General features: G+C 39.2%; 1 protein-coding gene across 6 annotated transcripts in view; it reads left to right on the forward strand.

Moving 5' to 3' along the window:
* The window catches only part of Scaf8 (SR-related CTD associated factor 8), a 143,968-nt gene that overhangs the window by 45,532 nt on the left and 70,670 nt on the right, over nt 1–27,766 (forward strand). For 4 of the 6 annotated variants that reach the window (XM_029532813.1, XM_029532814.1, XM_029532811.1 and 1 more), the window contains 11 exons: nt 2,076–2,229; nt 3,615–3,745; nt 7,487–7,663; nt 8,828–8,907; nt 10,482–10,599; nt 16,684–16,818; nt 17,200–17,312; nt 17,910–18,103; nt 24,713–24,813; nt 25,373–25,486; nt 26,556–26,712. In XM_029532813.1, coding sequence (XP_029388673.1) covers nt 2,076–2,229; nt 3,615–3,745; nt 7,487–7,663; nt 8,828–8,907; nt 10,482–10,599; nt 16,684–16,818; nt 17,200–17,312; nt 17,910–18,103; nt 24,713–24,813; nt 25,373–25,486; nt 26,556–26,712 — 1,474 coding nt within the window. The remainder of the gene's footprint in view (nt 1–2,075; nt 2,230–3,614; nt 3,746–7,486; nt 7,664–8,827; nt 8,908–10,481; nt 10,600–16,683; nt 16,819–17,199; nt 17,313–17,909; nt 18,104–24,712; nt 24,814–25,372; nt 25,487–26,555; nt 26,713–27,766) is intronic. The other 2 variants (XM_021221239.1, XM_029532815.1) reach the window with 2 other exon arrangements.

A 27,766-nucleotide genomic window follows, 5' to 3' on the forward strand; every position in this document is an offset into this window, starting at 1 on the left:
CTCCTCCTCCTCCTCCTCCTCCTCCTCCTTTTCTTAAAAAGTAACAGATGGGCTTGGAATAGCATTTCTTGGCAGTTCTTGGGTGTAGACCCTTTCTTTATATTATATAGCTGTGATTTAACTTTTGTGTTATTAAGGGGATGGGAATGACTTTTATTCTTAGTTTGGTGATTGTTACTCTAAGTCTGAGTAAACTACTTGTATTTCAAGAAGTGGGAGTAATTAATGTTTATTTTAAATAATAATAAAAAAAACCTTTAAGGTTACAGTAATATGGTGAAACATTTTAGAACACCTTTCTTTGTTGGGCATGTACTTACCTAAGACCTGAAGCTTCTGGGATCTGTAAACCCTTCCTTTAAACAAGGAGACACTTAGTAGGAATCTCTCCACTCCCTAACTCATTAGTATTCCTGATTGTGACCTAGAGATCTGTAGAACCAACCCAGTCTTTTCAAGTTTAGATTACCTTGAGTAAAATGTATGCAGGAATTGAGTCAATAGAATTTGAGAACTAAGATGAGATTTCTCGTGAACATTGTTGGAGAACGATGAGGGTTTCAAGTGAGGTGAAGTAGTAGTTGAAGTCAGTAGTTGTAACTGTTGACAGCTTGTAACTTTGTCCTAGGTCGCTTGTGCCTAAGACCTGCAAATGCTAGCAGCAGGCAGTTGGTTACAGTCACAGCTAAGAAAAAAGGAAAAGAAAAATTTGTTTCATTTTGTAAATGAAGAAATGTTGATAAAATTTATTGACACAGTTGGCCTAAGACCAGAGAAAATGAGAAGTGTCAGGCGGCACATACATCATGAATTATATAGGAGATGCTTAAATGTTACATGACTATATAGACCTCAAGAAAAATGGGACTTAGCCTTAAGTACCTAAGACACCCTAAACAGGGCGAGATTAAAACACAGCATGATATACCTGTGAGATTCTTTGAGAGGAGTAAATTGGATGCACAGCTTCACTCAAAGGGCATGTCGGAAAAAGACAAATGATGGAGAACATACAGATTTAATTTATTTTTGTAAAATGATAGAACACTCAGATTATTCTAAGTCACAAAATAATGTAGAGCATTATTCATATAAAACATAATTGTTGCCCTGAGGGCCAGATTGAATAATGCTAGTAGGTAGTTGACTTTACCCATCAGGGAGAGAGTAGGTAGGAACAGTGACAAAAGAGTGTAGAGGAGGAGTCATGCCTTGCACTGTGCCTAGGAAGTAGATGGTTTGGGGTGTAAAGTACATTGATGGCAAGGTTCTTAGAAAGAACTTGAGTTTGGTAAATTGTCCTTTTTCTTTTGTTCAGGGAAACATGCTGAATACAGGCACTGAGCTACATTTCTTAAGTGGAGAAATACTCTCCCTAAAATTATTAAATAGCTTATAAAATGAAATTTGTTTAAGAGTCACATTAGATGAGGAGTTTGTCCTGAAGTTGCTTGCTAGTTCAGAAGGTAAGCATTCTGTGAGTCAGGGTTAAAGTTCACCTTTATGTGTGTGTGAGCATTGTATTGAGATAGAGTTTGCTTCTGCCTCAGAGTTCTTAGGGCAGGGCAGAGGAGACAGCCCAAGGAGTAACGTGCTTGCTGTTCAGGCCTTCCAACCTTCTTTGATACTGGAACCCGTGGGAAGGTGGGAGTTTTAGAGCGGTTCTGTAGGCACCTATGTTATCAATCCCATGTGACTTGGCATATATAGAAGATGGAGCCTACCCGTCACCTGCTTCAGCTAAATGTAGCTTTCATTTATCTTGTGTAGCTATCAGAAGTGACTACCCTATTGCCTAAAGTTAGAGATTGCAGAATGGTTAAAAACAGTTTCAGGTTGGAATTTACCACTGAACTATTTTAGTCTCTCTTTGTATGTCCAAATAACTTAAATGAATGAGTATGCTAAAGTTTTGAAAGCAGAAAAAGTTGAAAACAGTCAGAAATGTAATGTGCGATAAAAAAATTTTTAATCTTATTTATATCCTATGGTCAGATAATCTGTGAAAAGAGTTGTGCTAATATTTTAAAGCCAAACATTTGAAATCATTTTTTTTGTTGTTGTTGTTCTTCTAGAGTAAAATAGTGAGAGTATTAAACTTATGGCAGAAGAATAATGTTTTTAAGAGTGAGATTATCCAGCCTCTTCTGGATATGGCGGCAGGGATCCCTCCCCCGGCCGTCACCCCTGTTTTGGCCAGCACCACTGCGGCTCTGAGTAACACCCCAGGTACGTGCCTGTTGGACAGACTTGTCGGAGAGTCAGCTTATACTGCTTACCCGTGTTCACGCGCACAGTGCTACAAGGTGACAAGGCAGGGGAGTTCGTCCAGTGTTAGAGACTTGAAGGCTGAGTGTGGTGGCAAGTGCCAATTGTTAATCCTTACACTGGACAGACAGGCAGGTGTATCTCTTTATGTTCATGAAATAAAATACTGTGTTTTTGCTCTTAATCTAAAATTTAGAAAACAATTGTAAAGAATTGATTTTCTTATTTTCAATCACCAGAAACATTTTGAAAAATGTCTATGTCACAGTTCATTTTTGTTTTATTTAGCACTATGATTGATTGAACTCGGGGCCCAGCATTTGCTAGGCAAGGACTCTTCCACTGAGCCACATCCCCAGTTCTCAATGAACGTTTTCCTGATTTAGGTTGTCTATAACTCCTTAAACATGTATATGTAACTTGTTTACAGGTTATTTGGGGAATGTAATTTTTAAGAAGAACTCCAAAATTGCTTAATAAAGCCACGATTGCTTTAATTTAATTATCTAAAAATTTTATTGTTTGGAATATTTTAAATATTTTCAGCATTTACTCTAAACCCAACATTCATTGACTTTCTGGTATGTAGTTCTTGTTGTACACCTGTCTACAAACATCTGTGTATAAACAAGAGTTTTGAAAAAAAAAATAGTTTCACCTTATAGATACTCATATATTTTACCAGGAAAGATTGTGTTTTTGTTATTTTCCCCTGTTAAAGAATTTTCTGTAGTAAAACTTTGCTGACAGGTTTCATTGAAGTGGTAGCTTAGTTTGTTTAAGATAAGTATAGACGGGACTGGAGAGATGGCTCAGTGGCTAAGAGCACTGACTGCTCTTCCAGAGGTCCTGAGTTCAATTCCCAGCAACCACATGGTGGCTCACAACCATCTGTAATGGGATCTGATGCCCTCATCTGATGTGTGTGAACGCAGCTACAGTGTGTTCATATAAATAAAATAAGTAAATAAATATTTTTTTAAAAAAATGGAAACTTACTTTATCTCTTCTTATCCCTTGGGCTNCTGGTGTGTCTAAAGAGAGCAACAGTGGATTCACATATATTCACATACATAAATTAAATAAATAAATCTTTAAAAAAAAAAAAAAAAAAAAAAAAGATAAGTATAGACAGATCCCATGGGGCTTGGAGTGGAGAATTGCCTTCCTGTTTGTAAAACTACCTCACTACTTAAAGTCTGTAAGTCGTTTTCAAGATGGAGGCGATAAAGTGAAAGCATACTATCTGCTTATGTTTTATATATTAGCTGAATAAATCTTTGTACCGTTTTAAAGTATCATTTACTTGTTTTCTTCTTTGGTACATGTGATGTCTTTTCTAAAAGGAACACCTGTGACACCTGTTACTCCAGCCAATGTGGTCCAAGGCTTACCTGATCCATGGGTATCTCAGATAACAAACACAGACACACTGGCAGCTGTTGCTCAGATCCTACAAAGTCCTCAAGGTCAACAGGTGAGTCTATGTTGTGTCAAGGAGATTTGGAATGTGTCGTCTTCCTAATGTGTGGTTCCATAGCATACCCCCTTTACGGTGTTTTGTCCTTTCCTGTCAATATGGGAGCACTGAGCTTGAAAGTTACACTTGTATTTTTACTCAGTAATTCTTCATGGACATTATCTTGTAATTCACGTGTGTTCTGTTGTAAGTTTTTTCTATATCAGAATACTGAGGTAGCACATAGCATATGCCAACCATTATTAGGTGCCATTACTATCTCACTGATAAAGCAGGGTGCTTCCTGTAGTCATTGTAGCAGGAGCCAATAGAATATAACATCACTTTAGAGAAGTTACTGCTGTGGTGATGTTTACAGTGCTCTTGGGAAATGGCAATGTCAGAGGAGTGAATGGTTCAGTTGTCTAATGGAGAGGCAGGACAGCCCTGTCTCCCCTCTTTCATGTTGCTTCCTCTATTCTAGTGCTGTAAAGAGTTGTATATCTTATTGTTGACTTTAGTGGTAAGGTTATGTTCATGTTGATTTTCTACTATAATATAATATCTAATATTATAATATAATAGACAATATTCTAGTATTATATGATCTAATATTATGGTGTTTTGAAAATTGCATGACTCTAACTTGTTTTCTCTTACTGCTGTTTTAAGATAGATTATTTACTGCTCCTTTGAATGGTATTTATACCTTCTCATACTAGCTGTTAATAGTAGTAGTTCTGCTATTTTCATTTTTCTAATCTTTGTTGACAGTTATAAATTGTAAAAATTACACTGAATGGTTTTATTAACAAGGTAATGGTTTATGAAGCAGTAATCCAACATCAATGCATGCATTTAATTTGTGATACTCAGATTGGGGTAAATGGCATATTTACTCTCTGTCATTTACTCTTTTTTTTTGTTGTGAACAGTAAAATCCTCTTTACTGGATGTGTTAAAATGATTGTTGTCAACTCTACCTGTCTTCCTTTGCTCTACCAGGTGGTTCCTGGGCGTTGAGTAAACCCAGGTAATCAGACTTTACCCAGAGAGATACTTCACCAGCTCTCTTAACTGGTTTTGTTCTGTTGTGTTTTTGAAGATTTTTACTTTATTTATGTGTATATCTGGAGGCCAGAAGAGGGCTTTGGGTCATCTAGAGCTGGTGGGACTTGCCTGACATGAGTGCTAGGAACCAAACCTGAGACGTCTGGAAGTGTGGCAAGAGCTGCCACTGAGTCATTTCTTCAGCTCCATGCTTTGTTTTGTTTCTTAAAGATGGGTGAGAAGCAGGAATAGGTATTGCTGTAGTTTGTTCTATTCAGAATAGTAAGTTATACAATCCATTGAGTCTCAGACTATGACCCATTGAGCAGGTTTCTCTCCTGTTTTCAGGAAATGGGTTTTCAGACAGTAGCTGTGATTGATAAAGAAGCTGCTGTCCTTGTGGGATTAACTGAAGAAGGATGAGGAGCTTAGGGAAGCATCAGACTCAGGAGGGATTCTCTGTGCTGTTGTTACAGTGTGACTATTACATGTGTAATGCTCATGACTTTCAAAAAGTTAAGCCAGGCTTTCAAGGGCTTAAGTGCCACCCACTTCATCTGCTCTCCTGCTCTAGTGCACACTGAAGCAGCTTAGGAGGAAAGGGTTTCTTTCAGCTTACACTTCCAAGTGACAGTCCATCACTGAAGGAAGCCAAGGCTTCCTGGAGCTAGCAGAGACTACAAGTTTCTAGGTTCACATTCTCCTACCTTTACATCCAAGGCCCCCTCACCTAGGCAGGTCACCACCCATAGTGACCTGATAAGACAGTGTCACAGTCTGATTGAGGGAGTTTTTATCTTGAGGTCATCTTTCCCCAGGTGGCACTAGGTTTGTCTTCAGCTTAACATATACAAGTTTTTCCTATGACTTTCCACTCTTTGACATACAGCATTTTAAACCATAAATTTTCTTTTGTTCACTAAATCTTACATTAAGTCATAATATAAAATGTGCTACAGCATTAAAATTTCCACGGTCTTTAAAATTTTCAACACTTTAAGGTAAAAGTTTCAACACTTTGAGGCCAGTATTTCTTTAAAAATCCACAGGTCTCTTCATTGTGGATGCCTGTAAATTCCAAAATGCATTGTATATTTTCTTATTCCCAGAAGGAAGAACCAGGGTAGTTACAGTGAAGTCAAGCTGAAACCAGTACCCAACAGTGTAAAATAGCTCCGTCTCTTACTCATGATCTGGGCTGCAGCAGTAACTTTTCTCTGGCTCTCCTGCTCACCACACACATCTGTCTCATAGGCTAAGGCCAGTTCTTCCTCACACCTCACCACAGTCCTGGCATCTCCACTATGCTAGGATCACCACTGCAACTCAGGCTTCACCTTTACCAGTGGCATTCCTGGCTTCTTCAGGGACTCTGACCCTGTCACATAGCACCATACCACTCTTTTTATTTTTTGTATGTGGGTGTTTTGCCTGAATGTCTGCACCATATTCTTGCCTGGTATTCACAGAGGCTAGAAAAGTGTGTTGGCTGCCTGGGACTAGAGTTACAGATGGTTGTGAACTACCATGCGGGTGCTGGAAGTTGAACCCGGGTCACAACTGAAAGAGAATAGCCAGTGCTCTTAATCTCTGAGCAATCTCTAGCTTCTATAGCACGACATTTAACCTTTTTTTTTTTTTTTTTTTTTGGTGGCGCCCCTTCAATCATTTAAAACCAGTACAGTTTTCCCTGACCTGTAGGGACAATCAGGGGGGACCCAGGGCAGGAGAGCGAGAGAGTGGGAGGGACAAGAGACAGGAAGAACGAGAGCAAGTCAGTCATACTGACCAAGCTCTGCAAACAGTATAGAAGAAAGTACTTGGTAAATTAGGGTGCCTGCCACCTAATGCAGTCTCAGTCCCCTGCTGTCCACAGCTTCTGTGATGAGGAAATATTTCCAGACAATTTTCATCGTGGCTGCTTTTACAGGCCCAGCCGTTCAGCCTCCATTGTTCCAGCAAAGCATATTAGCTTTATGTCTTTAGGTTGTCCAACTTCTGTAATAGTTTTCATTTCTGTGCTAAAACACAATGACTAAAAGTGACTTATGGAAGAGTTTATTTTGCTTAAATGATGTCTAGAGGGAGAAAATCCATAGTAGCAAGGGAAGCATGGCAGCAGGCATCTTGAGCAGAAAAGCTGGGTGATCACATTTTGTCACACAGGAAGCCCAGAGATCACAACTTTAACTGCAAACCCAAGCCAAGAATTGAAATGAAGTGTGGCAAGGCTATAAGTTCTCAAAGCCTGGCTTTCGCCTCCAGTGATGCACTTCCTTTTTTGACCCCATGGCCCCCTTCAAGATTCATAACCTTCCCAAACAGTAGTACCATTATCAGGAAGACTACATGTTCAACCACATGCACCTCTTGGGGCATTTCTCATTCAAACCACAACACATAAAAACATTTTTCTCTGAAGGATGATAAAGTTCGTCAAAATGTTTATCCAAGGGGGCTGGAGAGATGATGGCTCAGTGGTTAAGAGCACTGACTGCTCTTCCAGACGTCATGAGTTAGTTCAGTTCCCAGCAATCACATGTGGCTCAACAATCATCTGTAATGGGATTTGATGCCCTCTTTTGAAGTGTTTGAAGATAGCTTCAGTGTACTCATATACATAAAATAAATAAATCTTTTTAAAAAATATTTATCCAAAAGGCCAAGTACTGACCCAAGATGATGATAATATTTTTTTTTCCCTTCCAGCTTCAGCAGCTAATACAAACCTTACAGATACAGCAGCAGAAGCCTCAGCCTTCTATCCTGCAGGCCTTGGATGCTGGTCTTGTGGTTCAGTTACAGGCACTCACTGCACAGCTCACAGCTGCAGCTGCTGCAGCCAACACACTTACGCCCTTGGATCAGGGAGTCTCTTTCAACAAGGTAGTGATTAAAGCCATGATATGTTACATGTGAACTGAAGACTATGTAATATCATACAGGTTCTGCTGTATAGATTATGTTTTATTACAGACTTGTGTGTTTGATAGGACCTTCTATATGTAGCCCATGTTTGCTACTACTACCTAATCTGTCTGCCTCAGCCTCCTAAGTACTGTCTGTGTTCTATCATTTGGCTTGATAAAATAATTAATCAGTATTGAAAGTTCAAAGAAAATTTTCTATAAGTTAATATTATTGTATATTTTATATGTAGGCTCAACTATGGAAAAAGTGTTTTTAAAATTGAAGCTGTTTTATGAGTGATGGGTGTGTGTGTGTGTGTGTATGTGTGTTAGCCTCATCATAGTTGTCCGGAGTATATCTTGAAAATGCTATGTGTGTGTGTATATACATATGCACGTACAAACATGTATATGCATGTCATTTCTTTTACAATTATCTTCATAGAAAATCAATCCTGATTTCTTGGGTAATGACTTGGCTATTTAACCAGTTGCTCTTAATTTATTCCTAGTAGGTAGACCACATTTTATCATGCAGTTCTTGTTAGCTAACAGTTGGTTATGGTCCTAGATGGTTTTTTAAGCTACAGTTCCATAATCCTTCATTTTCTACTTGGTAGGTAATGACAGGTAGAGATCCCTAAGTCTGAGGCTAGGATCTCTAAGTCTGAGGCCAGCCTGGTCTACAGAGCAAGTTTCATGATAGCCACTACACAGAGAGACTCTGTCATGAAAAACAGTACTGTGCTTTAGTCCTCAGATGATTCCTGAACCTCCACAGGAGCCTTAAAACCAGAGATAGAGCTGAACCATCTAAAAACGTTTATACATACTTGGGTTAATGCTTAATAAATAAAGTAAGCACAGTGAAAAAAGAAGAACCAGTAATGCATGATTGCGTTCTCTATTGAAAAATCACGGCAGCAATGTTTTCAGACTTCACTGCTCAAATGAATGGAGTTGCCTTGATGACTGTGTGAGGGGACTGCTGTATGTTACAGTCCTCTAAACATGTACTCAGAATGTCTACTCTACTACAAAATAATGTACAACAGCACAGAACGTTTACTTCGCATTTCAGTAGCATTTGTAATATGCATGTCGGAAGCACTTTTTTAATTCGCCTTTCTCCCTTCCTTAGAAGTTGATGGATAGATTTGATTTTGGGGAAGATTCTGAGCATAGTGAAGAATCCAAAAAGGAAATGCCTACTCCTCAACTGTAAGAATTATGATTTTCTTTATACCCATGTTTTCTTTTTCTGTTGTTCTAAATACTGGGTGGAATGTTAGCAGACTTAAGATTTGGTGTGAGCTTTTTGTAAGTTAGGGTTGTTTCAGGCTCTAAGCACCAAAATTCTGAAGGGCGGTAGGCTTGCTGTCTTAACAAGATTATTTGGACTCTTTTTCAGATCTTTGCAAATGGTTGTAATATATCAAAGTAACTCCTCTTGTGATATTTTCTTATATCTTTGTTGGCTTAAAATAACTTAGTTGTAAGAATATTTGTAATAGGTGGACAGATGGTTCTGTCAGAGTCCACTTCTAGAGTATTTGCTAATTTCTGAGAAGTACGTTGAACTAGTTAGAATTAGGAATTCTAAGGATTGGAATTATATGGGCTTTATTTCAATGAATGGAGTTTATATTTTTATTTAAATTTGTTGCTTTCTCCCCTTAAATGGCTATACAGAGCCCTGTGTTTTGTGAGTGTGTTTGTAAAGACCAATAGGAGAGTATGAGGTGGAAGTTGGGAGAGAATGAGTGGGATCTCACCCAAGGAGATGTAGTAGATCTTATATACCAGGGTAATGTGTAAGAGTACATAAGATAAAGTACATTCTTTTGACATAGGGACTTTCTTGGCAGAAGTTTAAAAATAGTACTTTAGATAATAAACAGTGAAGTTGGAAGAGCCATTTGAGGTCATGTAGATGAAGGTGCTAAACAGTGTAAGAAGTTAATAGTCCTGAGAGTAGAGTCAGTGCTTTCCAACCTTGTGAGGAAAGAGTTTGTGGACTGTTTTAGTGTCACATGTTCTGTTGAGCTGAATTCCTTCATTTTCTAGACATCAGTTCAAACACTGTGTATTGAAAGAAAAATCAGTAGACTCCAATTTCTTTCATGACAGAGTCTGTCAGTATTTGAAGAAAGATAGCATTCTTCCCATAGGTTCATCCACTCCAGGTGACAACCGTCTGGAGACCTCTCACCACCCTGCTTGTTCCTTTTAGGGTTCCCTCCTTTTTTCTCATGTCTTACCTTCTAGCACCCAGGATTCCAGGGGTAACCCAGAGTGTAGTTAAATTATTATTTTCTCTTATCTACACAGTTTCTGTTTACATACCTCATAACATGATACTTTTTTAAAGGACAAATACTCTATAAAGTTTATGGGCCTTGATAATTGTAGATTTTACACATCCTGGTTGAAAGGACATTTTCCACTGTCTCACAAACAAGTGTTTACAGTTGTACATTACCAGAATAAAAGTTACTAATTTATCTGTATAGCATATCCATGTGTGTAACATGAGGCAGTGATGTCAGCTTTGTAACAGCAGCTATAATGCTTTTTTGTTGAAACATTATTGAGTATCTTTCTCTTCTAATGGATTGATGTTTTAAATTTTCCATTTTGGTTATTAATATTTCAAAAAGAGAACACTGCAGTAGAGTTCCTTGTGTGGAGTGCTGTGTGTGTGTGTGTGTGTGTGTTGTTGTCTGCCTGCTTGCTTGCTCTCCGTTCCCTTTTGTCATCTTAACATGCAGCTTCACCTTTTGTTTCTCACTTAGCTCTCACGTTTCAGAGTCAGTGAACAACTCCATCTTCCATCAGATAGCAGAACAGCTGCAGCAGCAGAACCTGGAGCAGTTGCGGCAGCAGCTCCTGGAGCAGCAGCAACCTCAGAAGGTCCGTGCTTCCCGCAGTTACTGCACTCTGCGAATGGGCGTTCTGGGGGATGCTTGGGCGATGTTCCTTCTTAGTCTTTGGAGCTATTCGTTTATCTTTGTTTTGCCACATACTTTATGACCTTTCTAATGTATTTCCTTTCAGACACTTTTATAGCTGTTCCTATTATTTAAAAAAAAAATAGTTTTCTGGCAGTGTAACGAAATGATCTATCAAAATGAATTTCATGATAGAACACAGATGTGTATTTTGGAGTTAATATCTTAAAGCTTCATGTTTTCTCCTTTTTGCTGTACTTGTCTAGGAAGGTAATGACAATTATGTTGATGGTAGTGTTTAAGCAAATAAATATTATTGATTTTTAAAAGAAATTTATCGGTAATGCCATGTGGTAGGAACTTCATTACAAATAGGAGAGGCATATTTTTGCTTACAGATTTTCACGAGGAATGTACCATGACTCCCATTTACTCCAAAGGAAGTTGAAGTGTACCAAGATAAAAGAGCTAATGCAAAGTGTATAGCTAATGGTATAGAATTGCCTTTATTTTATGCATAACTAAGAGGTAGGAACACTTCTAAATCAATATGTAGTATCCTCATGTCATTTTGAGATGTTCCAGAGATGCTAAGATATGGAAGAAAAAAAGCTTCACTTTAGAAGTGATAAAATATGTCAAGTTACTGAGTAAGATTTAGTTTTACAAAAACCTACTTGGGACCTGTATGAGAAACACTGGTAGATAGCCAACCACACTGGGCCTTAACCACTAAAAGTGATCAGTCATGAATTTAAAACAACCTATAAACATATTTTACATGTGATTATACATGTTTAGGCAAGTGACACATATAAAGATGGACAGGAAAGTAGTTCTGACCTAATGTATAGAATCTTTTCTCTAAAGAAGTTCAAATGTTTGCATAAACCCAGACTCTAGAACAGTTCATTGTGGACAGGACTTAGTACTTCTAAAGTTTAGAGCAATTCGAGATACTGAGCTTGAACATGACTTTGTAAATGCAAACAGTGTAACATGGAGGTGTCCAGAGATACTCGAGAACTCATGACCTGACAAACAAGTTCTGATTCAGTTGATCTAAGTAAAAGGCATGGTGTCGTAAAAGCAATATTCTCTTAAGACTACAGGAAGATAAACATTGGCATGTTTGTGTGAGTCAGTCATACAGGATAGTAACTACAAAGTTCATAGAGACAAGGGTGATGCTCTGTCCAGTAACAGCTGTACATAGGACAAGCTGAGCTTCTGTATGTAGCTCAGAAGCATTAGCAGAAGCAGTAAGCCAAGGCTGCACTCCCAATATGAAAGAGACTGGACATTTGAGAGCAGCAAGTCTGAAACCAAGTCTCACCAACCAGAGAACCAGTTACTCATGTTTTAGTTTCATAACTTTGACACATACAATAAAAAGATCCTTTTAAAAGAAAGAGAACGTAAGTTTCCATTGTCCAAAGCTTGTTTAATGATAAAAAAAATCCTGTCTTAGTTAGGGTTTCTATTTCTGTGAAGTGATACCATGATCACAGAAACTCTTATAAAGAAGACATTTAATTAAGGCTGGCCTACAGTCTTAGGTTGAATTCATTATTACCATGTCAGGGCATGACAGTGTGCAGGCAGACATGATGCTGGAGAAGGAACTGAAAAGTTCTACATCTTGATCCACAAGCAGCAGAAAATTGCTTACCACACATGGCTTGATTATGTAAGACCTCAAATTCCACCCCAACAGTGACACACTCCTCCAATATGAACACACTTAGTAATGGAATTCTCTCTTGTTAAACATTCAAACACATTAGTCTATGGGGCTATTCCTGTTCAAACTACCACACAGGAGGAAGTTGTATGATTCAGGGTGGAATGAGTGATGTCTCCATGCTTGAGAGCACTTGGGAACTGGAGGTAGTTTCCCAGCATTCATGCTGGGTGGTTACAACCTCCAGCTTCAGGAGATCAGATGCTCAGGACACACATACACATAAATACATACATACAAATAAAAAATAGAGGAAGGGGTGGTTTTGAGACAGGCTCTCATTTTATATATATATATAGCTTTGGCTGTCTTGGAACACATCATGTAGACCCGGCCTTGTACTCACAAAGAACCACCTGCCTTTATCTCCCAGTTTTGGGATTAAAGACACCCACCACTATGCTTGGCTCTAAAATTTTAAAACCAACAAAAAAAGACAAAATAAGATTTGCAGAAAAATTAAGTGCTTTTGTTAACATTAGATCCATGTATCTATCCCTCACTAAGATGGTACCATCCTGCTCCATGCAGGTCAGCCACAGCAACAGTGTAGTGTACCTTGCGGTTAAGGCCCTAGAATAAGAAGGGAAATGCCTGAAAGGTTTAAGAACATTTGAAAAACTGGAATGTATTTCTAATTAAGAAGAAAATGGCCAGAATTATAGAGGAATAGAAGCTTTATCATAATGAAATGATTTTTGTTGTGTTAAGTTAGAGTTTTGTGATTTTGCTGATTAGTAGGATAGTCAAAATATGTTACTAGAGCTATACCTCAAGATGAAATGCTAATAGTAAGATTTTTAAAGAATCTTTAAAATATTCACCTTAGTAATGATGAAACACCGTCAATGTCTGAATTTACTTTGTTTCAGAATATAATGGAACTGGCAATAGTGGCACATGCCTTTAATCTCAGCACTCAGAAGGCAGAGGCATGCAAATCTCTTAATTGGAGAACAGCTTGGTTTACTCAGCTAGTTCCTAGACAGTCAGGGCTACATAGAAGGATCATGTCTCAAAAAAACAATAGCAAAAAAAAGGAAAGGAAAGAATAGAGGTGACACACTGCTGTGTTGTAGATGACTTACTGTTTGTGGAGTCAAGTAAATTTTAGGATATTGATTATATGGAGTTAGAAGAGTGCTTATTTAAATAAATGCTGTCAGTGTATCACAGTGACACCCTTGATAGACTTTGCTGTCATTTCTACAGATAAAATAGAAGCAAAGGATACCTGAAGGCGGTAGAATAAAGGCACATAGGGGTGTTAGGTACCAGTCTTAGAAGAATACTGTAGTAGCCGATGGTAACAATGCTTTTTTATGTTCCTTGTTTTATTATTGATTTGCGTGAATACATAGTTGTAGAAACGAGATATGTTTATCAGGATGTAACCAGGAAAAATGTCACTTGCCTCCTGGATCCACTGAATACTTTTTTAAATACAGAAGTGAGACTAAAGGAATAGAGAGAACTTCACTAATTTTTGTTTGTTTGTTTGTTTTCTTTTTCATGACAGGGTTTCTCTGTATAGCCCTGGCTGTCCTGGAACTCACTTTGTAGACCAGGCTGGCCTCGAACTCAGAAATCTGCCTGCCTCTGCCTCCCAAGTGCTGGGATTAAAGGCGTGAGCCACCACGCCTGGCTTTGTTTTGCTTTTTTTAATTGGCCATAATCATTAGGGTCTAGAACATGCTATTTCTTTGCATTTATCTCCTGCTTTAATTAATATAAAGTGTGTATGTGAGTTGTCTTTGCCATACACATAAAATTAAATATTTTAGGTATCTAGTACCTAAAGAAGGCTAAACAGAGACTGTAGAATTTAGTAAAAATCGAAAACCTTCCTGATGTGTGGCCAAGAGTTCTGTTGTCCCTATACCATTTAAGCATTGCAGCTAGAATTGCATGAAAAAAGTTTGATGTATTCTGGAAGCTCACACTTACCTGAGGCTGGAGAGATGGGTCAGTGATTAAGAATACTGGTGGCTCTTCCAGAAGATCCAGATTAGAATCCAAGCATCCACATCTGCACTTAACCATTTATAAGTCCAGTCCTAGGAGATCCAGTGCCCTCTTCTGACTTCCTTAGGCACTGCATGTGTGTTTTGCACAGACAGACTCACAGGTGAGACAGCAATTACTATGAAGTTAAGGGAAAGAAAACAAAGATTATACTTAATACCTTTTGGGTTCTGTCATGATTCAGGAGACATTTTTCTGCCATGACTTTTGCTTAGTGTATATTTGTCAACTTTGAAACAAAGCTGCTTCTTTCTTAGATCCTAAGGGTCTTAACAATTGTTATTTAAAATTGTGCCCTGAATTTTATGATACTGTCTTTTCTCCTAGTTGTAAAATATATTACTTGTAAGAGTAACATACTCTAAATTTCCCTGTAAACAAATTATTATGCCAACAGGTTTAATGTGGCTGAAACAGTACAGAAATCCCAATCTAGCATCAAAATTATTTTACTGTAATTGTGTATAAAATAACCAGATATACTCAAGATACCAACTATGTGTTACCGTGTTGGTAATTTGCACGAGAATTAAATGGAGTTGTAGATTCAGATTGTAGCTATTGTAAGTTCACCTTTGTAAATAGCACAGTATGGACTAAATTTTTTTTTTTTTTGATTAATTTTGGTGGTGCACATATGAGTTCAGGTGACAGCTTGCTGGAGTTGGTTTTCTTGCTTTACTCTAAGCTTCAGGGGTTAAATTCAAGTCCTAAGGCCTGCTGACAGGTGCCTTTACCCACTCAAGTACCTTGTCAGTACTCACGTTCTGAACTTGAAACAAACCTTTCACAAGTCTCTTTATTGTAGAAAAATACTCATACTGAGGTGATATAAATTGCTAAGGCTAATCAACTTCATGGTTACTCTGACACATTTATTCTCTGACTGCACTGACATTCTTCCTCTAAGGTGTTTGAATAAGAAGACAGCTTGTAGAGATGGTGTGATGCACTGAGGCAAAACCAAGTGCTCAGTGGCCCTCTCACATTCAGGATGCCCACTCCTAATGACTACAGGGCAGAGCTTCCCAAGTCCTGTCTTAGTAGCTAGTTGAATATCACTTAAGAGACACAAAGCTTACCCTCAGGTAAGCACAGGTCTTCTCCTCTGTGCTTGCCTGTTGATTTGCATTGACTGAATCCCTTCCTCCCCCAACTCCCTCTTTCCCTCCTGTCCTTCCTTCCTGAGACAGGGTCTCATTTTATACCTCTAGCTGTCCTGGAATTGGTTATGCAATTCAGGAGGCCCTTGAACTCAAAGATCTGCCCCCCAGGTGCTGGGTTTAAAGGCGTGCGTAAATGTGCTTGGCAGGTACATTTTCTTAAACCTAACTAGAGCTGTTTCTTTCTTTGTGTACTAGTATGGGACAGGGAAATTGCTGTCTTTTTTGTAGAGTCATGTCTTTCCTATGCCCTCCATTTTGTTTGTGCATAGCTAAGGTATGTGGGTTGCTTCCTCCTTTTGGGAGTTGATTGTTTCTGAGCAGTTTGTAACAATAGCCCATAAGTGTGTAGTTGTTTTCTTTATTATGGTTTTAGCCTGTTCCCCCAGGAGCTTACTGCTTCTAGATTCCTATAGGATCATGTTCTAGAAAGATTTTCTACCAGGTTGCTCTCCCCAGTAGTGACTTTTAGCATGTTTTAGTAAAGCCAGTTATTTAAATTGTAATTTAAGTTCAGACTTGCTAACATCACTACACACTATTACTGTACTGGGACTATGGAGGCATTTGGTATTCCTCTGTTTGCCTTTGTTTCCTCAATGTGTACTAAAATGTAACCCATCACGGGGAATTTCCTAACTGTTTTATGAATTCTTAGAACGCATAGTTGGGAAGACCTTAGTTGGGAATAGTTTTGCTATATCACTAAATTTGGTAGTGACTTTTGGGTATTGTTTTGCCTCTCAAGTGTGTGATGTGTGATTTAAGATTTTGAATATAAGGTTTTCATTGGTCCTTTAGAGTAGTTCATTGATACTAATTAATCATGTAGTTGTAGATTAATTTAATATGCTATCATTAAGTATTATCTCTGTATTACTCTTCAATAGTTGTTGAGACTTACATCATCTAACCATTTTAAATACATACATATAATACCTTCTTTATGGGACTTTTCCTTTTAAAAGTAGATTTAAAGTATAACTTCAGATGGATTTCTCTAGGAATGTTTTGTCATGAATATGACCCCCCCTTAAGTATTTAATTGTGATACTTGCTGTATTCAAGTTTTCATTTGTAGGAATGTTGTCTCAAGACATTTGTTTATTCTCAGCAGGTAACTCCTCAAGATAGCCAGGAGGGGACATTTGGGTCTGAGCACTCAGCTTCTCCCTCACAAGGGAGTAGCCAACAGCATTTTCTGGAACCTGAAGCAAATTTAGATGATTCCATAGACATTCAGCAACAGGTAAAAGTCACTGCTTTTCTGAGTCATAAAGGTCCAAAGTCTGTCAGGCCATGGTGGTGCACACCTTTATTTAATCCCTGCATGCTGGAGGTGGAGGCAGGCCTATTTTCATGAGTCCGAGACCAGCCTGGTCTACAGAATGAGTTCCAGGACATCCAGAGCTACAAAGAGAGAAACCCTGTCTTGAAAAACTAAACAAAACAAAATTATTCAAATTCCTTTAACTGTTTAAGGTTCTTTGTAACTGTAGCCTAAATGTCATTTGTCTGGTGTGTCTTTTATACTCCCACCTCTGTGAGGCACTCATATTGTAAAGGCGAAACCGCACTGATGAGTTAAATCTTAACTGAACTTTTTATGCCCTTAACTTTGCCTTTCAAGGATATGGATATCGATGAAGGGCAAGATGTTGTTGAAGAGGAGACCTTTGAACCAGAAGCTAAGAAAGTAGCTGTTCGCTCAAGATCAAGAACTCATTCACGATCTCGATCAAGGTTCTATAATAATATTTAATAGAAATGTTTACTCTAGTTATTTGCATCAAGATTAAAAGAAATACTTAGGAATTTAAAAATATTGTCTCAGGAAAAGTAATTGAAAACTAAAACCAGAAGATAGCCTTTGTTCTTTGAGTACTTTATGTAACAGTAATAGCTGTTGTTACAAGATTGTGATTTTTTGAAGCTGGGCGTGGTGGTGCACTCCTTTAATCCCAGCACTTGGGAGGCGGAGGCAGGCGGATTTCTCAGTTTCAGGCCAGCCTGGTCTACAGAGTGAGTTAGGACAGTCAGGGCTACACAGAGAAACCCTGTCTTGAAAAACCAAAAAAAAAAAAAAAAAAGAAGGGAAGATTGTGATTTTTGGATTATAGTTGTTTTAGTTGATAAAGTTTCAGACTTAGAATTCTTCATCTAGCTTCTATTAGTAATGTGGGCATTTGTAGCATAAGACTACAGTAGAACACATGTTTAATAGTTGGTTATACTATAGGATAGTTTAAGAGGTAGTTAAATATGACAAATGCCTTTTTTCATTCATTTCAAATTGAAAGACAATACTGTCATTAGAAGTAAAATAATTGTTTTTTGTAGGTCCCCAAGAAAACGAAGGTCCAGGTCACGCTCTGGGTCCCGAAAGCGAAAGCACAGGAAGCGGTCTCGATCCCGTTCGAGAGAGAGAAAGAGAAAATCCTCACGTTCCTATTCAAGTGAACGCAGAGCCAGGGAAAGGGAGAAAGAACGCCAAAAAAAGGGCTTGCCTCCTGTCAGATCGAAAACACTAAGTGGTGAGTGGCATACTTGTGTCAAACTTCCCTAGACTCAGTGTTAGAAAACAGTTCTCTAGCTAGTAGAGCTTGCTGCAGAGATGTAGGGGCCTGGCTTAGATCCTCAGCAGGAAACCCTGGAAAGGTGTATAACTCTTGTAATAGGAATGTGACACTGGTAGATTCCAGGCTATCTAGCCAATTTGGTGAGCTCCAGGCCAGTAAAAGACTGCCTCAAAACCAACAGCAACAACAAGAAAGCCCAGGACAGTTTTCAAGGAACCACCTAAGGTTGGTCTCTAGTCTCGACAACAAATAAACAGCTAGCTTTGTACTATAAAAATATCTTACCCAATTTTAATTTCAGAGTAAGAAACTGAAAAGGGAGAGACTTTTTAGTAATTAAATTGCTTTGACTCAGGCTTTTGTGAAAGAAAAGCAGATTAGCAGATATTTGTAGAGTGCTTAATGCAAGTTGTAAAGTATGGCCTTGACCAAGGGTCCTTGAAACACACCAGGCTAATATTTGTAACATGGCACAATGACGACTGTCAGTAGTAGCTGAAAAATTATGAGTATTCAAATCTTTAGGATTAATAGGTCCACATAGATACCTATACCTTGCTGTATTTTTATATACTTATTTATATATATATTTTGTTTTTCGTTTGAGTGTATGTGGTGTTGGAGATTAAAGTCAAGGTTTCTGTTCCTGCTAGGTACTCAGTGTACTACTGAGCTAACCCTCTAACCCAGCCTCACTGTAATTGTTAAATAAATTAGAAACTTGTGGGGTTTGTACGGGAAGAGAAGTACAACCTGCAGTACAACCCATTTCCCTCTATATTTTAACCTATTTTGTGTACATAAAATAGATTCAGTCATGGTAGGGTTTGCTTCAGGAGTTGGTTAGGGTAAGGATCACGTTAAGTACAACAAAGAGAGTTATTTTCCTCTCAAGTTCTGCTAGGGTTAATCCATTGTTGTTTCTGGGGAGAACTGATAGACTCCAGGTGATCAGGGAAGCACTTGATTGAGAGTCCAAGAGCTAAAATAGACTTATGATACATTCTGTTGATCTTCAAGTAAGTTTATCTCAGCATGAGTAATTGTTATAGATATCTGTGTATCTACTCTTTTGCACTGGGATCACACAAATCCTAGGCTTTTTCTGTGGCTCTTGGAAAGTGAATTTAAGCCCTCCTTTGGAATTGCTAGACCATATTGAGACTTGGGCTCCCAAAATTAAAGGCAATGGCATCTTTTTGTAAGTTCTTGCAGTTTCAGTAGACCTTGGTATCTTTCCAGAACCTTCTCACATCATTAACAGCTAGTGCAACTTCTGAAAATTCTATTTACTCCTCATTATAAGGGGCCAAATTTAAATATTTTAGTGTTGGGTGACAAAATTAAAAATCAGATGACGATCCCCCAAATCTCTGCTCTCCATCTCTATGCTCTCCTTTATTAATAGGGCTGCTAATTATTCATTTGCCATCTGTCCACTCATTTCTCACCTACTTTGTGATGCCGTTGAGCATTGTCTTGGTTAGGCCTATTGTTGCTGAAGTATATATAACACCATGACCAAAAGCAACACGGAAGGAAAGGGTTTATTCTGCTTAATATTCCACATCACTGTCATCATTGAAGGAAGTCAAGACAGGAACCTGAAGGCTAGCTGGAGTTGATAAAGAGGCCATGGAGGGTGCTAATTACTGGCTTGCTCCCCATGACTTGCCCAACCTAAAGGTGTTCCTCCCATAGCAAAGAAAATTCCCTATAGGATAGCCCCATCTTACAGAGGCATTTTCTGAGTTGAGGCTCTCCTCTCAGATGGCTCTAGCTTGTTGTCACCTTGACTCAAGCAACTCTAGCAAGTTGTCAGCTTGGCTCAAAACACATCATTTGTTAAGTATAACCTTTCCTTGATATCCCCAAAATCTCAGTACTAGTTTACAGTATAAAACCTTAACAATCGCTGGGCCTGATGGCGCACGCCTTTAATCCCAGCACTCGGGAGGCAGAGGCAGGCGGATTTCTGAGTTCGAGGCCAGCCTGGTCTACAAAGTGAGTTCCAGGACTGCACAGAGAAACCCTGTCTCGAAAAACCGGGGGGGGGGGGGGGGACCTTAACAATCGTTAGTGGTCTCACAGTCTTTACAAATTTAAATGCTTAAAATGTTAAGTCTCTTTAAAATTCCAAAAGTTTCAACTGAGGGCTTCTATAAAATCAGAACAAATTAAACACTTTCTTACTTAAAGAAGGAAGGGCCAGGGCACTGGCAAACTCTGAATAAAGCAAAATTAAACTTAGTTGTATAAATAGCTCAGTGCCCAATGTCTGGCATCCTCCAGAGGGCTTGAAGTCTCTTCCAGCACCACCTGGTGCAGCACACACAGCTTGTTTCCTATGCTTAGCTTGGCTGCACTCCATGCTGCTGCGGCTGCTGCTGCTGCTGCTGCTGCTTGTGGTTATTATCCCATGGTGCTGGCATCTCCAACATGCTGGGCTCTCTTGCTGAGCTTTCCCTCTCCTGGGCTCTCTTCAGGGAATTCAGCCCGGACACACAGTGCCAAGACTTAGGTGCTCTCCATGACCCCTTCATGCCTTCCAAACCACTGTACTCTTACACTCTCAGGTTTGGCTACCACCACAGGGGACAGTCTTAAAATACAGGTTTTGTATGCTAGCTCTGAGGAAGCATTTCCCAGAAGATATTATCTTGGTGATGCTGGTCTCTCCCTTTAAAAAAGTTTGTTTTGTTTTGTTTTTTTTTAACTGTTTATTTCACATGTATCTGTATTTTGCCTGCATGTATGTGCACTATCTTTGTGCCTAATTCTATGGAAGTCAGAAAAGTGCTTCTAATCCCCTGGAACTGGGGATTAGAACCAATCAATGTGAACCAATCAATGGTTGTAGGCGCTGGGAGTTGAACCTGGGTCCTCAGAAAATGCAGCTGGTGCTTTAAACCCCTAAGCTGTTTCTCCAGCTCCTGCTGGTCTCTTCTTAATTTCTCAATTCCAGGTGACCAGCACCAGTTATTACAGGCAAACAAAGGTTTCACTTTTAGCTGTTCTGGTCTCTGTTAACCCCAGCTGTCACTCTCAGGTAATACAGGCACTGTACAGACAGGCACGGTACAGAAGTGCCCTCTTTGTCTGCACCATAACTTCGAGCAGTGGTTCCCCAACCTTCCAAAGGCTGTGGCCCTTTAGTACAGTTCCTCATGTGGGGACCCCTAACGTCATAACTGTAATTTTGCTCTTTTGAATTGTAGTGTCAACATCTGATATGTAGGCTCGGATTGTGACCCACAAGTTGAAAACTTGTTGGTCTAGGCTGGCCCACATCAATCAGTGATTGAGAAAATGCTCTATAAGCTTGCCTACAGACTGATCTTACACAGAGGCATTTCACAGTTGACATTCCCTTCACTCACTCAGGTGCTTCTAATTTGTGTCAAATTGAAGCTGGCACAGGCCTGGGATCCATTTTTCTCTTTTAAGAAAGTGTGTGGTTTTTAAAAAGGAATATATATATATATATCAGAGTGTTGTCTACATGTATGTATGAATGCACGCCCCGTGCATACTTGGTGCTTATAGAGATGAGAAGAGAACATTGACTTCTCTTTAACTGCAGTTACAGACAGCTGTGAACTGCCATGTGGGTGGGAGGAAATAAAACTGAGTTCCTGTAAGAATAGCATTTGCTCTCTCTAGTCCCCCAAATGTATTCTTTTTGACACCTCATAATTATATGTACATACAAGGTACCATATGGTATTTTTGTACATGCATATATCATGTAATGATTAAATTAGACAGTTGACGTATAAAACTGAAATAATTATTATTTAGTTGTAGTCAGTGCTATACAACATCATTATTCCTCTTTAAAAACTCCAGTTAATTTTACACACAGCATTGCAGTTTACATGTTAAATAACACTATGGTAGAATAATTTTATACAGCTTTGCTTCAAAGAAAAAAGTGGAAACTTATGTATTTCCTCCAGAAAATAAAAAAACAAAAACAAAAACCACAACACTTTCTGAACAGCTCAGTGCAGTGGATTTATCAGTGAGTAGAGGTGTCTAATTCCTTTTCTAGTGTCAGGCCCAGCCTCCACAGTTAGTTGCCTTGCAGGTGCTGGGTTCTTCCTGCTGCAGTAAACATAGAAAGTTGCATGCATGCAGTTATCATTTGTGTAAGATACACTGTGGTGGAGTTGAAACAAAGAAACCAAACACTTTTATCTTCTTTTATGACTCATGTTGTCCTTCCCATAACCCACCCTTGAACTCTCCTGGTCTCTCTTCTGAAGTTTTACACATATCTCCACGTAGACTTGTGTACATGTACATGTGTATGCACTGCAGGCTAGTTTCCTCCTGCTAGAGGCTTTTACCGTGCGTAGAAAACCTTTTCCAGGTTCCTGTCCCTGTCTTAGGTTCTCTGCTTCTGTAACGTCAGTTTTTTAGTTTCTACTTAGTAGTCTGAGAATGTGCCATGCTTTGTGTCTGTCTTGACTTGTTTCCTGTGGTATGATTTCCCCGAGCTCATGGGTGTTATACAAGCATCAGAATTTCATTTTCTTTTGTGGATAAATTATAATGAACTTACTTTCTATTGCTGGTTAAAAGTTCAGCAAGCACAGTGATGACCGTATCTTCCATTTAGTACCTCAAGACTTTCTTCATCTAGAAGCAGAAGCAGTTTCCTCTGGTTGCTATTCTTTCAACACATTTGAAAGTGTGGTTATGTTCCTCATTGCTGCTCCTGGACACAGATTGTAGAATACAATGCTTTCAGGGACACGAACAGATTAATGCCCCAAGAATCAAGTCTTCCCTCTCTTTGGGACTAAGAAGAATCATAATACCTTGTTAGGGAAAAAAAAAAAAAAATGTAGAGCAGCATTGTAAAAAATAGGAAACATGTTAGCATAGCTCTTGGAGTCTCCAGGATAGCGTGATGAGGCAGTAGGTGTTATTGTAAGGTGATAAAACTTGAAAGGTGTTGACGTCCAGATCACTGAGACTTGCCTCATGAAGCACTTTACATGGCCTTGCACTGCATGGAAATGGAGCAGCTTTCTGTCACTATGATGTCAATAAGGGGAAAGGTTGACTCTGCTCCGTATTTTCAATTAAGGTTGCATGTTCCTGCTCCTTAGACTGTTCACTATGTATGACTGGAAAGGAGAACAAGGTAGAATGGAGACAGTAAACTCCTTGAAGAGCAGGTCCCTGTTTGAGCCCCATCTCTTAAAAGTTCCGCAACTCTTCAGTGGTACTATGGGCTAAAGACTAAACCTGTGTGACATGTTAGACTTTGGGAAAAGCAGTCTTGTGGTCTCTTACATTAAAGATCTACTTTTACAAAATTGTATGTCTCCTATATAAGCGTGTGTATGGTTCTGTATGCCATGATACATATATGTAGTTTGAGGACAATTTAGAGGAGACAGTTCTCTCCTTCCCTCATGTAGGCTTCAAGACTCATCAAACTCAGGTTGTAAGTCTTGGCAAAGTAAGTGTTTATCTGCCAAGCAGTCTTACTGGTCCTTGGGTTTAATGTAAAATGTTAAAAAGTTACAGATTTTGATAGAGAATGAGTGGAACGTGAGTTGAGAATCACTCAGAGTGAAAATCTGTCAGGTAAAGAGCAACTAGCAGTCAGCAGGGTCTGTGTTAGCTGCACAAAACTCGTGTATGTCTGAAAGACGTTTGAGTTCTGACTCCCGTTAGTGATCTTGTCAAGGATGACATTTCAGGTTAAGTTAACCTTAGAAAAGCCCGTTTTAGACCTTTTCTGTCAGGATTAAAGTGCTGGGAAATGACATGGGCGAAACCCTAGGTGCCGTGCATTAGCGCCATGGAAATGTCTCAGCTGTAAAAGGTATTAAAGAAAAACAGTACAGTGTCTCCTCTCAACTTTTATGCATTAAACAGAAGTTGCCTTCAGAGCAGAAGGTCAAGAGCATTTGCTGCTCAGTCATGATGACAGAATTCAGGTCATGTGCATCCATGTGTGGTGCTGAGTTTCCAATAAGTCCGTGCTCTTCTGCATACACATGAGTGTGCATACACCAAGTACTGTTCAGTTCATCTTCAACTCTTTCATAGCAAGTTAAGGAATGTCCTGATTTATCCATTTTCTTTCTTATTTCTCTGCAAAGTATCATTTCCTTAAGGATGAGGAAGCTCATACAGGTTTCAGATTTATCTGTGTATTAGGGAGAAATATCCACTGAGTCATTCAACACGAAGATATTAAGAAGGTCCACAGGTATGAAATAGTTTCAAAACTATTGTACTTTAGAATCAGCTGGGGACTTTCAAAGCTTTTCTTCCAGTCTGATATACCACTGTTCTCTCTTGGTTGGACAGTGATGTTGACTGGTGGTTCAACTTGCAAGTTGGTGACTTGCAGGAAGTTGGGTCTGTAGAAATGTAAATGGACACTAAGATCTCAGTTTTAAAGGTAGCAGTGATCTGTGTGTAGCTGTCAGGTTGTCTAAATGTTTTGTTAAGTTTGATCTGTTGTTCTTAGTAATGCTCCAGGCAACTGTGTCCATAATGTGGTGATGTAGGTCCTCGGTTTCTCTGTCCTGACAGTATGCAGCACTACTCTCTGGGTTGGCCAAGTGGACAAGAAGGCTACACAGCAAGATTTAACCAACCTTTTTGAGGAGTTTGGACAAATTGAATCCATTAATGTGAGTATCTCTTGAGCACCGACAGTGTGGGCTTTCACTCTCTTTGCTTCCCTTTCACGGTGATCCTCACTGAGTCTGGACACGATTTGTTCACTTTGTTCAGTCTTCTGTTTGCTATGCTCCTGAATTTGCAAAATATTCATAGGGGTTTTATAGCTGTATAGCACCTAATTTCTTCAAGCCCTAAATGTTTTTTTAGCAAGAACGCTTTCCTCTCCCTTTCTTGTCCTCCCTTTCCTTCATTTTACCTGCCAGCTTAAAAATGGTTTTTGTTACAGTAGTAAGCTGTGTCTGTAGGCGGGAAACTGATAACATGTATTCAACATTTTATCTTTATTATCGCTTAGAATGGAAGCCGAATCACGGTGGAATACGGGGCTTATTAAAAGTGAATAATAGATTGCATATGCATTGTATCAATAAACAGAGTTAGAAAAAGAAAGAGAATTAACTTGGTGGTTTAGTCAGTTGTCATACATGTTCAGTTTTATGAGAAGCAAATATCAGAATGAATTTCCATCCTTCTGCTCTCTGTAAAGAAAGGTCTTTTCTCTCATAGATGATTCCACCCAGGGGCTGTGCATACGTCTGCATGGTTCATCGACAAGATTCATTTCGGGCTCTTCAGAAACTGAGTTCAGGATCCTATAAAATTGGTTCCAAGGTCATTAAGGTAAGCATTTGTGATTTACTTTGTGGTAGACTGATGAGTAACATTTCAGCCACTATGTCACTGTCACACATTTTTCATAGGCAAGGTCATGTGAGCTTCCTTGTTTACACTATTAGAATACCCTGGTTCTTTTCATCCATTTCCTCCTCTTTGTTTCTTGATCTACTTCAGATCCAGGACCCCGAACATGTTAAAAATTATTTTTCAAATTTTTCTTAGATATTTTCTTCATTTACATTTCAAATACTATCCTGAAAGTCCTCTGTACCCTCCCCCCACCCTACTCCCCTACCCACCCACTCCCACTTCTTGGCCCTGGCATTCCCCTGTACGTTTGCAAGACCAAGGGGCCTCTCTTCCCAGTGATGGCCGATTAGGCCATCTTCTGCTACATATGCAGCTAGAGACACGAGCTCTGGGGGTACTGATTAGTTCCTATGGTTGTTCCTTCTATACGGTTGCAGCCCCTTCAGCTCCGTGGGTACTGTGAACATGTTAATTTAAGTACACACTTTTGTTGTTGGTGGTTTTGAGACATTTCACCTTTATTATGGCTTAGAATGGAAGCCGAAGTTTCTCTGTATAGCCCTGGGTGTCCTGGAATTTACTCTTTAGACCAGGCTGGCCTCAAACTAGAAATCCACCTGCTTCTGCCTCCCGAGTGCTGGGTGCACCACCACGCCCGGCCCCTGAACTCTATTTCTATAGAGTGTGTGTGTCCATCTTTTACCATTGCTTGACTGTGTGTATGTAAACTCATTATTGCTTATGTGTACTGGCATTGTGTACAGGGCTTTATTAAACTTCTGGTAACCATCCTAGTTATTGCCAGTGGACTGAGATTCTATTGTAAAAAGTAGACCTTTCCTGTGTTACCTCCTTAAATGAATTATTTAAAATTGGATAAGAAGTGGAAACAGATCTTCCACTGCAAATCTTCAATGCAAGTTTAAACAAGTACTCAAGAAAATTGAGCTTTGTCTGTATTTATTTAAATATGATTTCAAACTTTATTTTTATTACAGTATGTCCGTGATCTTCCTTCTTTTCCTCTCTCCTTTCCCAATAGATTGCCTGGGCTTTGAACAAAGGTGTAAAGACAGAATACAAACAGTTCTGGGATGTGGATCTTGGTGTCACATATATACCCTGGGAAAAAGTGAAAGTAGATGACTTGGATGGCTTTGCAGAGGGAGGCATGATTGATCAGGAAACTGTAAATGCTGGTAAGAGTACAGTACATATCAGAAGGGTGTAAAAGAAATGTGTTTGGGAAGCAGAGTGAACAGTACTTATTCCCTGGATTTGGCTTCAAGAAGAAGAAAAGAGGATGTTTTTTCTGATGTTGCCTATTCAGCGTTTTATGTTTCTGTAGGTGTCAAGGAATTGTTTAGGAAAGTACTGAATGAAAGCTCACACATGCAGCATTTTTTTTCCTTTTATGACATTTTAAGAGAAAGCTTTGCATCAGGGAGGAGGCTTTTTTGAAATATTTTTAATCTCAAAAAATTTAAGTGGAAAATGTGACTTCTAGCAGCTTCTTAGAGTGGCAGACACTCTCAAGCAGGTTTGGTTGCTGTGGTATAATACCATCTGAAACACTTCATATTTTGCCTATAACCAAATGATCATATGGTCTGCTCTTTTTAAAAAAAAAATAGCAGTATTAACAGCTACAACCAGAAGGGAAAACTTTTAATATTTGGGATTAGTGCAAGGTACGATATGTTCTTTGTTTCTTCTTATCTTAGCTCTCTTATCAAAGGTAGCCTGCTTTCCAGGTAGTTGTCCTGCTTAGGATCATAAGCAGACATCTCCTTGATATTGTTGCCTTCTGCCTGGAGATGGCCCTCATGTAGAGGCCATGTTTTTAGCATAAGCAAGGCCCTTGGTTTGAACCTCAGGACCACCAGATAGATCAACGCAATTTATTGTATGCTTCCTATGCCCTATGGCTGTTTTCCTAGGGCAATCCTTTTAGTTGTCTGAACTTCTGCTATGACAGGTTGATTCTTCAGGAACTGATGTTATGATAGTGACGCAGAGTCATCGTTGACATATGTGCCACAGGCTCCCATGGTCTACATTCTGGGCTGGAGCCTACCAATGGCCTGGTCTGAAAAAGTAGCTCTGTGGGACCACAGCCGTGCTTGCTTGTGAACATATTTTTTAGAATTCCTTCTCCTCTTCCTCATCTTCTTCTTTCTCTTTTTCCTCCTCCTCCTCTTTCTTCCCCTCCCCTCCCCTCCCCTCCCCTCCCCTCCTCCTCCTCCTCCTCCT

The sequence above is a fragment of the Mus pahari genome, chromosome 21 (genome assembly GCF_900095145.1).
Source record: "Mus pahari chromosome 21, PAHARI_EIJ_v1.1, whole genome shotgun sequence".
NCBI classification, from domain to species: Eukaryota; Metazoa; Chordata; class Mammalia; order Rodentia; family Muridae; genus Mus; species Mus pahari.